This window comes from Strigops habroptila, chromosome 5, assembly GCF_004027225.2.
Source record: "Strigops habroptila isolate Jane chromosome 5, bStrHab1.2.pri, whole genome shotgun sequence".
NCBI classification, from domain to species: Eukaryota; Metazoa; Chordata; class Aves; order Psittaciformes; family Psittacidae; genus Strigops; species Strigops habroptila.
This window is the reverse complement of record NC_044281.2, coordinates 17,886,303-17,898,946: the sequence shown is the minus strand read 5'-3', so window position 1 is coordinate 17,898,946 and position 12,644 is coordinate 17,886,303. Positions and strand designations below refer to the sequence as shown.

At 37.6% G+C, this 12,644-nt stretch overlaps 1 protein-coding gene across 3 annotated transcripts in view; it reads left to right on the top strand.

Moving 5' to 3' along the window:
- The window catches only part of MTX2 (metaxin 2), a 35,575-nt gene that overhangs the window by 8,965 nt on the left and 13,966 nt on the right, over positions 1 to 12,644 (top strand). The window contains exons 2-3 of one of the 3 annotated variants that reach the window (XM_030488694.1): positions 4,901 to 4,948; positions 5,941 to 5,987. The exons of 1 other annotated variant lie outside the window; for it this stretch is intronic. In XM_030488694.1, coding sequence (XP_030344554.1) covers positions 4,901 to 4,948; positions 5,941 to 5,987 — 95 coding nt within the window. Of the gene's footprint in view, positions 1 to 4,900; positions 4,949 to 5,940; positions 5,988 to 12,644 lie in introns of those variants that run through there. One more of the 3 variants, XM_030488696.1, reaches the window with a different exon arrangement.

Genomic DNA, 12,644 nt, shown 5'->3' with positions numbered 1-12,644 from the left:
CGGCATAACTGTAAACCATTTATTTCCTTACATCTCTTTCATCATTGTGAAGCTGCTTCGGGAAGGTGGATAAAAATGTCTGTTTCCCTCATCCATCCAGGCAGCACTGACACAGAATGAATAGTTTCCCAGTAATTCACAGTGTAGGAGTTGAAAATGAGTTTTGGGCACTCATAAAGAGAGTCTGAACAGCTTGGACAAGGAATTGGTGGGGCTGAGGCACTGTAGAGCATCTTGGGAACGTGGTACTTTCTGTTGCATAGATTTCACTGGGGGAATGTTATGGCAGCCTCTCATTCTTTGAATTAAAATTCACCATTGTGCAAGTATCGTATGTCCTATTTTGAGAGCATTAGTTGGAGCTGAGATGTGCGTAGGCCTCAGGTGAGCTGCTGATCCCTTGCTGATAGTGGGGTCCAGTGATCTCAAGTATTTCTTCTTACAGCATATGTGCATTCTTTTCTCTTGCTGTCCCAAAAGTATTTGAGTGGATAAAGTCTCATTATTGAAATGACAGCCTGAAACATCTGGAAACGTTGCAATGAAAAAGCTGTATGAATATCTGTCTCTGGCCTTAGTGTTGCTCAAGTAAAACGTTTCACCACAAAATCTGAAAATTGCACTTAAAGCAACATGTTTTTAGTGGCAGAGAATTTGACATGACTGTCATGACTCATTCTATGTTTTGGAAGGTTTTTTGTGAGAGCAGAAATTATGTGTTTTGTAAGTCATTCTTTGACATGACAGGTGAGGAGTCTAGGAATCTGTTTTAATAGATAGTTACAAACCTGAGTAATTGAAAACTCCACTGGGAACATGCAACACACCAGTTCACAGAATTTTCTTCTAGAAGTTTAATTTGACAGCTAAGAACCCTGTTAATACTTTGAAATCTGCGTTTTCTATGCTAAACTTTAAAACACTTTGACTAACAAACATGTTGAGCTTAGTTAAATTTCCATGCATTTTTAGTTATCTACAAAAAAAGAGGTGTTACGTAGGTGGTCTACTTACTGTTTGACTTCTGCAGTTGTGATGCTGCATCTGCCAATTTCTCAGCACCTAGGATAACAAGACTTATGCAGTGATGAAGTGATGATTTCTGTGTCCATCTCCCTTTAATTTTCACTTCCCAGTAACTTTTGGACTCAAGTTTATTTCAGGCAAATTTAACAGGGAGGACTGATCCTGCAGATAATTGTTTCTTATAACTGGCATTAAAACAAGCAGTGTGGTAGAGGAGAAGTAGGGAAAGACAATAGTATGAGTTTTGCTTGTCCTGATCAAACAGCAGACAATCCACATGAAAGACTAAATATTTGAATTTGTTAAGCATGGGAAAAGTTTCAGTAGGGTGGGAAAACAGCTTTTACTAAAGACTGCAAGCCTGAGAGACAGACCCATTGAAAACCACACAATAGTAATTCCTCTTATGGAGGCAGAAGGAAGAACCAAGTAGTTCCTTATTCTTAAGATATGTAGAGAAGCTATTCCTGTAAGGCATACTTTCAGGCAGTTATTTCATCCAGTGAGCAGCTAATGACAAAAACGTCTCTTGCGTAGGATCTAACACATGTGATTCTGCGTTGAAAACTTCTGAAACTGAATTGACATCACATTTCTTAATTTTCTCTTTATATACCCAGTGCCCCAGTAGCCGTGGTTAGCTCGGAAACGAACGTTTAAAGACCAGAAGATTATAGTTGCCGAAGGATAAACTGGGTTTGACTTCATTAGTGCACAAATGATAAGTTTGTGAGGAGTTATTACAGCATTAATCAACTTGATGGATTGGAAATATGACAGATCTGAAGCAGCGTGTAATATTAGTGCTTATTATTCTACAAATTATGTCTTCACCTACATTCATAAGGCAAGAGTCATTGCTGTGCATAAAAGATGTTACACACTTTCTCCTCTTGTGGAGGCATGTGACATCTCTTCAGCAATTCCTCCTCTTCTCTTCCCCCAACGGTGCTGGGGTCTCCCTTAGCTGCATGTTTTGACCTTTCAACTAATCGAAGGCAGCTTGGGAGCTGATACTTGAATTTAGTGTGCACCTTACGAACCCGGACCTCTCATGTAGCAGTGTGTATTTAAACTTCTTGCTCCATCAGAATAAAAGTATTTCATATTCCAAACATCTTGGAAGAAGGAGAGTGAGTAGAAATTGGAAGATATGGAAAAGATAGTGCATGGGTATTTAATTATTTGATTTCCAGAGGATTGCACAGGCTTCGTGTTTGTGTCTTCAATATCATTGAACATGATCTGCATGCAGTTCTGAATGCATGCTGCAGAATACTTTTTCTAAGATATGAGTAATAAAACATGAATCATAATGTGAAGTTGATTGTTTTAAAATCCAGCTTGTGGAGTGATAGCAAAATCAATTGTCTTTTATCTGGTCAGTGTACAAAGAACTGAAGGCCTCACTTCAAGGCTTATGAGCATGTATCCACCTCATCCAAACATGGTCAGAATTGTGACCTCCCTCTGGAAACTGTCGGGTGCCAAGGGCAAGGGGGTATTATTCACTCATTTTCTTAGAACTGCTGAAATTTTGAGTTTAAGGTGTGCTAATAATGAAGGCTGAAATTTTCATGTGGCTGTTTGTTCTCATTTCATTATTTGTCAGAAGACATATACACAAGTATTACAGTACACAAGTAAACTGAATGAGTGAATGCAAAGTTCTAAAACTCCTTTCCTTCCCTCAAGATAGGTGCATGCTCCTGTGTATGAAGACTGTGGGATAAAGACTTCATAAAATGACTAATGAAGTTATGGTCAGCAGATACTGTTCATGAAAATCTGTGTGTGATCAGTAGACTGTAGAAGGGACATTTAAGCCATTAAGGGCAAACAAGTTACAAAATACATTCTACTTTTATTTTATAGCATGGATATGGCATGCCATAGCAGTGGTGCAGTTTTGGATTCTGTGTGCCTAGAAGCCTTTATATATATATATGTATATCTATCTCCACAGCTGCATATAGCATAGTGCCAAGATCAGACTGGAATTAGTGTTTGAATTTCTGGAAATATACCTAGCTCTTTTGTTGGAAAATGAAAAGTTCACTTGACTTTTGTGTGTCTGAAATATTTCAGCCACATGCTTGTGTAAAGGTAGGCCACTTCCAGTTTGGGCTGGAATTCAAGAAGTAGATGTAAATCTGACATTTCAGTCTGAAGAGGGTCAGGCAAAAAAAAAAAAAATCAGTAGAAATGGGCACATGCGATTTGAAGTTCTCTATACCATTTTCGGCATGTAAAAATGATGTTTTCACTGGTTGGCTGGAGTATTTATGAGATCGATGTACGTTCGTGACTTAGTTACTTCTGTAAGTATCTCAGAGTCCAGCACTGGTAAGTTTGCTGTAGTAATAACATTCTTAATTTCCTCATTCTGTTTGCTCTTGCAAGACTTCAGTGGACCTGGAGAATTGTATGTTAGATAAAATATTTAAACAGTTAAGGCTGTAGTACCACAGACACTATCTTAGTCTCTTTTTATTTAAAGAAGTAAATTACTTCCACCTAAAGAATTTTTACTCCAGGGCAAAACTTTAATGGAGAAACCATTAACCATTAAAACCAATAACTGCTACAGTAAAACATAAAACATTTTTTGATGACACTTAAATGTGATTAGTTGCTTTCTCATGCCCATACTAGTATGGCTTTGATAGGCTTTGTGCCTGAATGTTAGAGGCAGTGACCTTTGCAAAACTGTGTACGGTGTTACAAGCTTTACAGTTTTATGTGACTTACATAAAACCTAATACTTCACGAATATCCCGAAAGAATGAGGAAATTGTGCATTTTTTTTCCTTTGAGTTCCGAGGGCAAAGACACAAAGCATGACCTTCCTGAAGCCAGTGGTGTGTTTCTATTTGAACTACAGTTATTTATATACATTATTTCTTTAAAAAGAATCATTTATGTGATTAACGCATCAATTTTGTTTACAAATAGCTAGTTGCATAGAACACAAGGTTTGAATTGGTATTTAAAAATAGATTGTTAATCAGACATTAACAAGGAATGTAATGGAGACAAAACAGCATGATGACGTGTTATCTTAATGCTACCGTTAGCAGTAAATCAGTACTTATTATATTTTTACCTTCCCATAAATTCAAGTGGTGTATGATTGATTAAGTGCAATGGTTCTCAACTGGAAGATGTTATTGTCTTTTATTTCCTTGCCTTTTTTTTTTTTTTTTTTAACAACTGCTCAACTGTTTTGAACAACTGATGATGCATTTTTTTAAATGCATATTGACATTCTCATTTTAGGGTTGACTAGTACATCATTTAAAGCAATAGGTAGTCTCAGTCATTATGGTGGATAAGTTTCTGACATGCCCAAGCACCTGGCTTGGTGGGTTTTATATAGGACAAGTGAGAACACAACTTTAAAAGGCAGAAAGCTTCTCCATTTCCCCAAAGCATTCTTCACACTTGGTTTAGAAGTTTGTGCTTCTCACCTCTGTGTCTTGTTCTATTCTTTCCAGAATTCTTTGTTTAGTACCTTAATAAATAGTTGCTCTTGAGAGTGGCCGGAATTGCGATGGGAATATGCACAAGCATGTCTTTATGGTGGAGGTAAAATAGCTGCTTTAGCTGCTTGAGAACTACAAGACCATTCTGTGACATAGCTTGAATTCTAGCTTTTCTTGCAACATTAAATTTTGGGACTTGGTTTTCTGCTCTGTGTTGTCCCTCTTGTGAGCAGGAGAGAAGTATGGGAGAAGAGAGTGACAGTAGGATGTTTTTAGGGCAGGTAAAATCTTGCATCAGCATCTTTGCAGTTTGAGTTCCTGCTCATGTTCAGTTAGCATCTGCAAACATGTTGTTTGTCTTGCTTAATTAATTCCTTCTCTTTCCACAGCCGCAGAGCCTTGGCCTGAAAATGCTGCATTGTATCAGCAACTGAAGGGTAGGTACACTGTTCTTTTGCAATTAATAAATACTTTATTTTTAGAAAACACATTAAATATGCACTAAGATAATTAACTGAAAGGAAGCACAGAAACTGTAAAAGAGTCCTTTGTGTTGTTTGTCTGGTCAGAGGTTTTAGCTATGCTTGCATCTGCCAATATAAACCAGCTATTCATGGCCTATAAGGTCCTTGGTTTATTATTGACTCATTATATTGGCTGCTGTAGGCAGTGTAAAATGATGTGGTTGTAGGCACAGTTGGCGGATTTACTGCACCAATAGCTGAGGCAGCAGATTTTTGAAGTCTTGTGGTAAAGTGGGCTCTCAGTAAAAAGGAACTGTTAAAATGTATAGGCTAGGATGGTTCAGGCTCCCTTTAGCAGCTCTTCATATATCATCAGATCACATTATGGCCCCCATTTGGGGCTCAGCAGCCTGCTACAGTTGTCAGAAGACTGCAAAGTAATGAAGACTAATAGGTAGCAGCCCTAGTCTTCTAAGCATGGAATTTTTATTGCAGTGAACTTGTCATCTTTCTTTTGTGTGACAGACCTAGACACAGTGTGCAATATTAACTGCAAGCCGCTTTTATAGGTTTCTGAATACTTTTACTTTTTAGCCAGAGGAGTTATGAAGATGCGGTTTTATTTAACTTTGATTAGAAGAAGAGTAATTGGCATAAAACTCAAGCATTTGGTTTTTAGTCGTGAGCATTTTTTTATTGTACATTGAGGTAATGTATGATAAGTGCAATGCATTTGCAGGAGAAATACTCCTGGTGTTCCGGTATTCCTTTTTTTTTTCTTCTTCTTCTTTCTTTTTTTAATATTCACATCACAGGTTTTCTAGTCCAGCTGCATAATAATTATATAAGTGGTCCTTGTTTTACGCATAAGAAATGCAACCCAGAATGGCTTACGGTTACAGGTCAATGGCTAAATGGGTACTGTTGTTTGTAATTTTTTTTTTCATTTGTTTTTCTTTCAACAGAGGAACAAATTTTGCTTTCTGATAATGCATCTTCCCTTGCTGTTCAGGTAAAATGTCATCTTTTCTAAACGAAAGATGTTAATTCCATTTTATTTTTCTTTAATGATTATCTAGCTAAAGTAACTATATTTAGCTAAATGAATAATATAAGCATTATTTCTGTCAAAATCAATGACTTATTTCTTGCATCTGATGTGCTTTACATTGTCGTTGAATTGCCAGAACTTGAAGAACATGAGAATTTTGAAAGACCTATGTAAAGTGCTGTTGCTTGTACTCGTATTTATATTGGTCTGTGTTTGTACAGTGTCTGTCTACCTGTTCTGGGAACTGTGCATGGTTTCTGTCTTTTGTCACTTGGCATGCTAGTTTGTCTTGTAACATCTTGCATGATGCTTATAGTTATTAATAGTATAATATAATAGTATAATAACCAGAATATACTAATTCTCAAAGCTCACACTGCCCCAGACTTGAGGCGTGTTTGCTTCATGCTGTGGGCATCAAATCTCTATATGTCTCTAATAGGTTTTTCTCCATTTCAAATTGTATACAGAGTAGAGATCCAATGTGGTTTTTAGAAATAGTCCATATAATTGACAAAGTTGCATCTTGAATTGACTTAAAAGCACCTCTGTGGCTGTGAAGTGCTCATAAACTCCATTAACCTGTTACGTTCAGTAACCTCAAGTCTTGAGGGGATGTATTCCCCATTAGTAGAGAAGGCCTGGCTGTCAGAAGTGGTGGTGAGCAGGATGCCTGTAAGGTTCCTGTTCTTCAAAGCAGCTTCGCTGCTGATGCGCATAGTAGGGAGTTGCACTGTTCCCCTGCTTCTTGCTTTTTGTGTGTGATCTGGCTCAGAGCACCTAGAGCAAGCAGTCTTTGATGGCTGTCCAGAAAGGTCACATCTCATTTAGCCAAAGTGGGACACTTGGAGGCTGTAACTGACATTATTGGTAAAAAGGTTAGAATCATTTGATCATGGTAACTACTTCCAGGATCTCAAACTTTTTTCCTTCAAGCTAGCAATCTAGGAGATACATCTGAGAGTAAACTGTCACAGCAAGAAGACACCTTTGTCCTTTGCTGGAAAGAGGAATCATCTTTGATACACCAAATAAACGAGCAGCGTTTATTTATTTGGGCAGTGTGTTTTATGTTGCGCCTCACAGTAATGCAAATAAGTGTTTTTGTTGCTCACTTGATCTCAGTGTTCCTTTTTACTCCAGCAGCTATGTTTTTTGTGGTTCTCATGAATTTTCTTACCATCTAGTAATACATACAGGTGTGGTTTGTATTTAAAACACACAGAAAAGAAATGACATAATTCTAAAATTTCCTTTTCTAATGCATCATTTTTTTTTAGTGTTTCCAGTCCATTGTTATCCTACACATGTCACTTAGATGATAAATTAACTATAATATATTAAAAATGCTTCTTTTTCTTCAATATTCTCTAGCTGGACAGCTGATAGTAGCCATGGCTATAAATATGGCTCTGGTAGATATCTGATCTTAAACTTTATAGAACAATTTTGTATTGGGGAATCATATCTATTTTGAAGAATCTACATGACGTGGTTGAGACTGTGAAAGAATAGTTATCCCTGGCATCTTTGATCTATTTTGAAATAATACTAGGATCTGTAGTTATGTATTACTAGCTTAGTGATCAGAAAGCTTTAAATATACCAGTGTGTTTTGCATAAGGAAATTGCTGCGTTCCTTTAGAATTTACTTTTTATTATGATGAGAGCCTGTTCATCTTTTTACAGGTTTTGTTTTTGTTTTTGTTTTTTGTTTTGTTTGCTTCCCACCCCTCCACACCCCCCTGCTGGTGCTAATTTGGGGCACATGAATATTACCAGAGCAGATACATATCTTGTTCATCACTTGTTGAACTTCCATGTGGTGAAAATGCTCTTTTGATCAGAAGGACTGGGACTCCAAATCCTGATGCATGTGGAGTCAGCCACCATCAAATCTTTAAGAAACACAGTTCACAAGAAGACTGTAAATGTGCTGCAACTGGTCTTTCAGATCTTTCTCAAAATCTCCTTGGAGCACCTATTCATAATACTGCTCTTCAATAGATCTCATAGGGCATATATGCAGATTGCTACATATAAAATAAAGAATAAAATCCAATGCCATAGTAAGTAATTAGAGTAAAAATTGACTATTTTAAAGCTGACGACTCTGCAATACAGATGGCATTTCATGTACATCTTGTCAACAGAGCAGATCAAGCAGGCAGCAGTGCAAGTTACTCTCAGCGTAGGTGTAACAGATTGTTGTAGGCATTATGTTTGAATTAACGATTAGTGAGAGCTGCAGACTGAACACAGGAAGTTGGTTGAGACTTGCTTTTTTGATAGTCATTTGACTTACAACTTCTCATTGTGCAATGAAATCTGGACGCCTGACTATAGCTACATGTCAGGTAAGAGAGGGGAGGACAGTCTTCTGGGAATTGCTGAGTAACTGTGGTAGTGCCTCAGTAGTTAAAACCTGCCAAACAAACAGCAAAAAAAAAAAATTCCCTCTCATCTTGTGGAACATCTCTGCTGATTCTTGTTGGTTTTTAATTCCTCTACTGCCCATTGTTATTGGAAACAGAATAAATTAACAATTCCTTTCTCTCTTACTGGTTCAGATCCTTTATGTTTGTTAAAAATGCAACATAACTTCAAATGAGCTAGTGCATTATCTCTGGTACATCTTGGTGTTTGTACTCCTTGTTTGTTAACTTGAAGTAGTGTATTATACAGTCCTGTTGAAAGTGAGGCCCATTTGATCTTAGGCTGTAAAATCTTGATACTGAATGAAGGTTTATTTTCACTGCAAATGAAGTAAAATAAAATACCAATCAGTAACGATGATCCAGCTACAGGAAAGAGAACATTGTACATGGAATGAAGGCTCTGTTCTTGTGAGATGTTCAGCCCTCTTCCCATTAAAGTTAATGAAAACACATACACCTCCTGGGTAAAGTGACTCATGGTTAAAACCATTCTCCGCTTATTTATCGTACAGCTTCCATTATACAGCATTCTTGCTTATCAGTCTTATCGTAGTAAAAAAGCCACCAAACCGCAGAAACGAATATACAACTATATTCCAATAACAAAACAACTCCATGACTTCCAGAAGAGAAAAATGGAGTTTTAAATAGTACTTCAGTCTGAAGCAGAGAGCCTGTCTAGGCTATTAATGCCTGGTGCAGGTAAATTTAGTGCCTAGGTGGAAGTGCTGTGGCTGAGTAGGAGAGAGTGGGTTAATACAGCTGTGCTGTGCCAAGTCTTTTGCCTCAAATGGAGCATCTCTGTGCACTGTTCCAACTTGTCAGGAGGAGGAATGTGAATGTTGAGACTGTCCCTGTTATTACAGGTTCTTCTGAAATCTTTATGGAGGTAGTATCAGAGTCTTGCTTAAAAGGCTGTCTAAAATGTTCAGGATTGTGAAATTCTCATCACTGTCCTGAGGTTATGAAGCCTGTAGCTCATTATGTTAAGATATGTATTAATTGCCTGTGCAATTGATGTCCTTGTAAACGTTCTTAATATATTCCAGGCAAGTGCATTTAGAATTGTCTGTCTTTAGTCCTGAATGACAGAAGTATGTTTGGACAATTTAAAATTGTGTTACACAGACCAACTGCTTATTTACTTCAACAAGTAATTAAATAAGTATGTAAATCATGCATGATTAATTGCCCTCAACAGATTTATAATTTTTTTTTTTGGGTGTGTATATGAATTGTGGTTTGTTTTTTCTCTAGACAAAACATTAGCAGAAATTTGAACTTGTTGCTGGGGCTTGAACAAAGGCTTAGTACTGAAATGAAAATCTGATGATATCTTTTTTTTAAAGAGAATAAAAGCTGGAATTCTTCATGATGAGAAATGTAGTATCAACATAATCAATCTAGGAGCATTGCGTTGTAGCTGAAAACATGCTTAAATCCCAAGCCATACAGGTACTGTTTGTGAGTGAAACATCTTTCATATAGTTCTAAGATGAAATTACCTCTGAATGAATAGCATCTTCATTTATCTTCAAAACCTCTGTGCTACCAGCGAATCTACTCTTTCTGCATTCTACAACAAGAATTACATTATACCATTAAAGCGGTGTTGTGCTGCAGTGTAAAATAGATTGTTTTGGAGAATGAACGTGGCTTTGCTATAAATTACTTTCACAGGTACAAAGGAATTTGTTATTTTGTTTAAAATAGTCACAAATATAATTAAGCTCTTAATTTATGTTAAACTACACATGTGGCCATTACCATAACTGGATTAGGAATTTAATCTGTCACTCAAAGAATGATACTGAACAGTTTTCATTTATAACCTTAGACACACTATTTCGGTTACAGGGTCTGCAGCTGTTTGATATGAAAACTGAATTATTCTGTAGATTTGTTCGTGGTTTTTAATTTTAAAATGTGTTCCTGCAATAAAGTAGAGAATAACTCTTTAGTTGTCATCACATATTGTCCTTTGTATGCTCATGAAATAATGTAAAAATGAAAACAGAAAATGCCTTTCACTCTTTCTTATAGCAGTATTGTGTGAGCGCTTTTAGAAGTGCTGCTGAGTCAGGTATGGCTTGGAATGGCTTGTTCTTTATTAAAATCTAAGTATGAATATATCTGCTTCAAATGAAGCCTGGAGTCTGCCATCTGAAAATAGTGTTCCTTATGTGTGGTCATAAGTTATGAACTGTTTGAGTCTTGGCATAAGTAATTTCATTCTTGCCTCTGATCTCAGAAACTGCAATCTGGATATGATTTACATCAAGTTGTAACTAATTTTTAGTAAGTAAACGTGTTTGCTCATATGTATTATTCTGAGAGGGAACTGGAGGGGAAGAGGAGAGCATTGTGGTGGAGCTCTGACGGCGTGATTCACTGCCCAATGTCTGTTACGTTTCCTATTGATGGTGTCCAAACAGCCCTTCCTTAGCTGGGGAGGGCAAAGAGGAAGGGAGAGCAAGAGTAAAAATATCATCTAAAACAATTAACTGTAGGAAAAAAATAGAAAACTCCTCCCTCCCTTTTCTTATTCCTTGCCATTGTATTTCATGCATGGTAATTTTCCATTCTTGTCATCATAGGAAGACACAATGGCATCCTTTTCTTGTATTGTTTCGAGGGCGGCAGCAGCAGCAGCAGAGAGGAGAATGTCAGTTGAGTGAGAAGAGGATGGGGAAGGTGCCATGAGTTGCCCTGTGGCTGGCTGGTGTTTTTGGGCTCTGGGCTTTTGAACTGTGCTAAAACAGCACAAAGTTGATTGCTCTCATTATTTTTTTTAGGTAATTGAAATCCAGCGTATTACCTACATTTTGAATTTGAAATTAGGCAGGCCACAGGAAAACAAACAAGCCTTAAGCTGATATTATCCTTTAAGCAGTGCTGTTGTAAATGTACTCTCTATCTCTGGCAGGAGGTGTCACCTGCCATGATTGAAGTGAATGATAGGCATACGATTGTTGATTAATTTTGTAACTAGTGTCACCTCAAAGCTTCCTATCAGCCCTTTCATATAGCTCCTGATACTTCATTTTCGCACAGCAGAACGTATGAACTGGCTTGTTCTGTGCCGACTTTGAGAACAGAGTGGCTCATGCTACTTGCTGGGGGGAGAAGGCAGTGTAGTGCAAGATGTAGTCCTTTGTGGATCAATGTGGTAGGACAGGAACGGCACCGAAAGGCTTCTCCATGCTTTTTCTTCAATTTGTTGTCCTTGCTCCCCGGCTCTTTCTTTCCTAGTTTATAACAGTAAATGTTGGGAGGGCAGCGAAGGGCAGACATAATTCATCTGGTGGCACATTTTTTACTCCCTCTGTTCTATTTCTTCTCAAGGACTTGCAGGCAAACTCTCCACCTCCCTGTCTAAAGGAAGGTTTTCCATTAAAAACAAGGTGTACAGAGGCAGTAGCAACATTCTAGACTTGGCACTTTTCAGTCTTGAAGAAGTAGCATTTGCTAAAACATATTGTTCACATTTCTCTCTTCCCTTCACAGCTTGCCAGAAGAGTAGGTAATGGTACAGGTAGAGAGGCTGGAAGAGTGTGAGAGGGAGACTGTTAGCCCCCAGGGAAGAGAGACTGGAGAGCATGAGTGGGAGAGAGGCTGACCCGTACTAAGCAGAATCTTTATTTTTAATGCCTTTATCTGTTTCTTACATTAACCTCATCCAAAGAAGGACACACTTTATTCCAGAAATAACTTAGAGAAAAGTGTTTGTAGCAGACACTACATTGAACATAAGTTACTAAACTGGACAGTTTTCCAGGCATCTGCTTCAGTCATTGACCAGTACTGATACTGCACAAGAGATCAAGACCCAGTTTTTAAAATGACAGAAATGCAAATAATCAGTGGAATATATGGATAAAGGAAGCACTCCTGCTGATGCCAGGGTAATAAACTCAGTTCTTCACAATCTGAGATTTCATTACCCTTGTTTTATGCTGCATTAACTACTATGAGCCATGAAATTACTCATTCCATTTAAAAGCCTGAGCGTTTTGGTTTGATGTCCTTCAGTTGTAGTGAATTCTGTATATTTTATGCTTGAACAAAGTTTCCTTTATTTGTGTAAAGTCTATTGGGCAGTCATCTCTGGATCTTCTGTAACATGGGCAAGGGGAAATAAGAATGCTAATCCCTTCTCTTTATGAATTGATACATATAG